The sequence below is a fragment of the Dendrobium catenatum genome, unplaced genomic scaffold, assembly GCF_001605985.2.
Source record: "Dendrobium catenatum unplaced genomic scaffold, ASM160598v2 original_scaffold_268415, whole genome shotgun sequence".
NCBI lineage: Eukaryota > Viridiplantae > Streptophyta > Magnoliopsida > Asparagales > Orchidaceae > Dendrobium > Dendrobium catenatum.
In genome coordinates this window covers 1-1,748 of record NW_021586813.1, presented here as the reverse complement: position 1 = coordinate 1,748, position 1,748 = coordinate 1, and the positions used below count along the sequence as shown (strand labels likewise).

Genomic DNA, 1,748 nt, shown 5'->3' with positions numbered 1-1,748 from the left:
ACACCATTATTTTCAGAAATTGATGTTAGGATCAAAAAAACCCCTTTTTAAGGAGTTGAGAAATCAAATTGATCCCTCAAAAGAGTTGGACATCATTTTGATCATTTTCTCTTATAATTTAGTAGAGGCAATGGAAGGCAGGGCTAGATTTGAGCAACAGATTGGGTAGCAGATATCTTAACAAACTTTGACCCTGATCCGATAAAAATTTGAAACAAAATAGTTGTCAGCTTAAGAAGGCTTGAATACCTTTATCAAATTTTATACAGAATTATCCGAAAAATAATTCTAATTTATTCTCACATTTTATACCAAGTTCTTGATAAATTTTAGGCTCCGTATCTAACAGTGGGCAACCTTGCTTTGCAACAATAAAACTATTTCAGAGAAAGAAAACCTTACTTCGGGAAAACAAATAAAGAAACACCGTACTCTAATTGCTTGTCTACTCTACCTAACATTTCCAAAACAAAGCATTTGAAAGGGAAATTATGCATTTCCCAGATCTTTATATTGTTTTCTAAGCCAAAGGAAAAAATAAAAAGTAATAGAAAGAAAACTCACGAAAATTCAGGTCCTTGGTAAGCTCCCTGGCCATCAGAATCATGGGTACTTTTCATTATCAAGCTTTCAATTTCAAGATCAGAAGAACTGATATTGCAACCAATTTCCAAGACAGGACCCTCCCCTTTATCTATAGCAACAAGAAGAGAAATATTTGGAGCAGCAGCACTCTCCTGATCAACCTCGCTATCGTCTTCATCATCTTTGCTCATATCTTCCCCATCAACATTCATATATACTGTAGCATGGATGTTCTCACCAGCAAATTCACGCTTAAGAATGATTGTTTGATCGCCGGATTTATCAATGATTTCAAAGGGAAAATCTTCTGGAGCATCGACTTCCTGCAAAATCGCCAGGTTCAGCATTATATATATATTGAATGTGTACCATACAGATTTAGGAACAGAAGAGTGCACAAAACACTACCAAGTGTGATTTTGGTAACAGCTTGTGGAATCAATCATGTATGAAAATGCATTGCCAGATGCGATGTGGTTAATTATACCATCCAATTACTATGTAAATTGGAAGAACCTAAATCTGTTAAATAATACTCTTGATACAACAAATCAAGAAACATATATAATTCAGTTAAGAAATACATCATAACATTCAGATATGAAATACTATCATCATCATCACCATTATGCTAATTCCAACTATTTGGTTTCAGTTTTATGAATGAATCCACATTATGCACTCATCTCATTGAGTGCACATAAGATTTAAATATATCCTACACTTAACAAAAAAATTGCATAAGCTATATACATGTTATCTTTGAACTAACCACCTCCTCAACCGTTTAGCATTAACTTCGACTAGCTATTTTATTAGTGCATTTATACAGCACATCGCACGAACGCAACCCTATTAGGGTATTTCAACTATCTTATCTTTAATGGACATTACTCCCACAATCCTATTAAAATAATAATTTCTCATTCTATTCCAATTAAGCTTTGTCAAACATGCATCTAATATAGCTAATGATTGTTTGCCTATGATGTACCGATACTTCTTCTTAAAGAGGTCAACATTTGCCTATGATCTCATCTATGCAACACTTAACTTAATATTATGCTTCTCTTTTAATGGTCAACATTCTATACCATAAAGCATTGAAGGTCTAACCACCATCTTGTAGAATTTTCCCTTAAGTTTGAGGGGGACTTTTCTAT

At 33.6% G+C, this 1,748-nt stretch overlaps 1 protein-coding gene across 1 annotated transcript; it reads right to left on the bottom strand.

The window, feature by feature from the left end:
• Window positions 1-190: 190 nt before the first annotated feature.
• LOC110112449 lies at window positions 191-908 on the bottom strand (the record flags this gene model as incomplete). The annotated part of the gene is made up of 1 exon (XM_020844676.2): window positions 191-908. A coding segment is annotated over one exon (348 nt), but the record flags the coding sequence as incomplete, so codon positions are not given.
• Window positions 909-1,748: the final 840 nt, after the last annotated feature.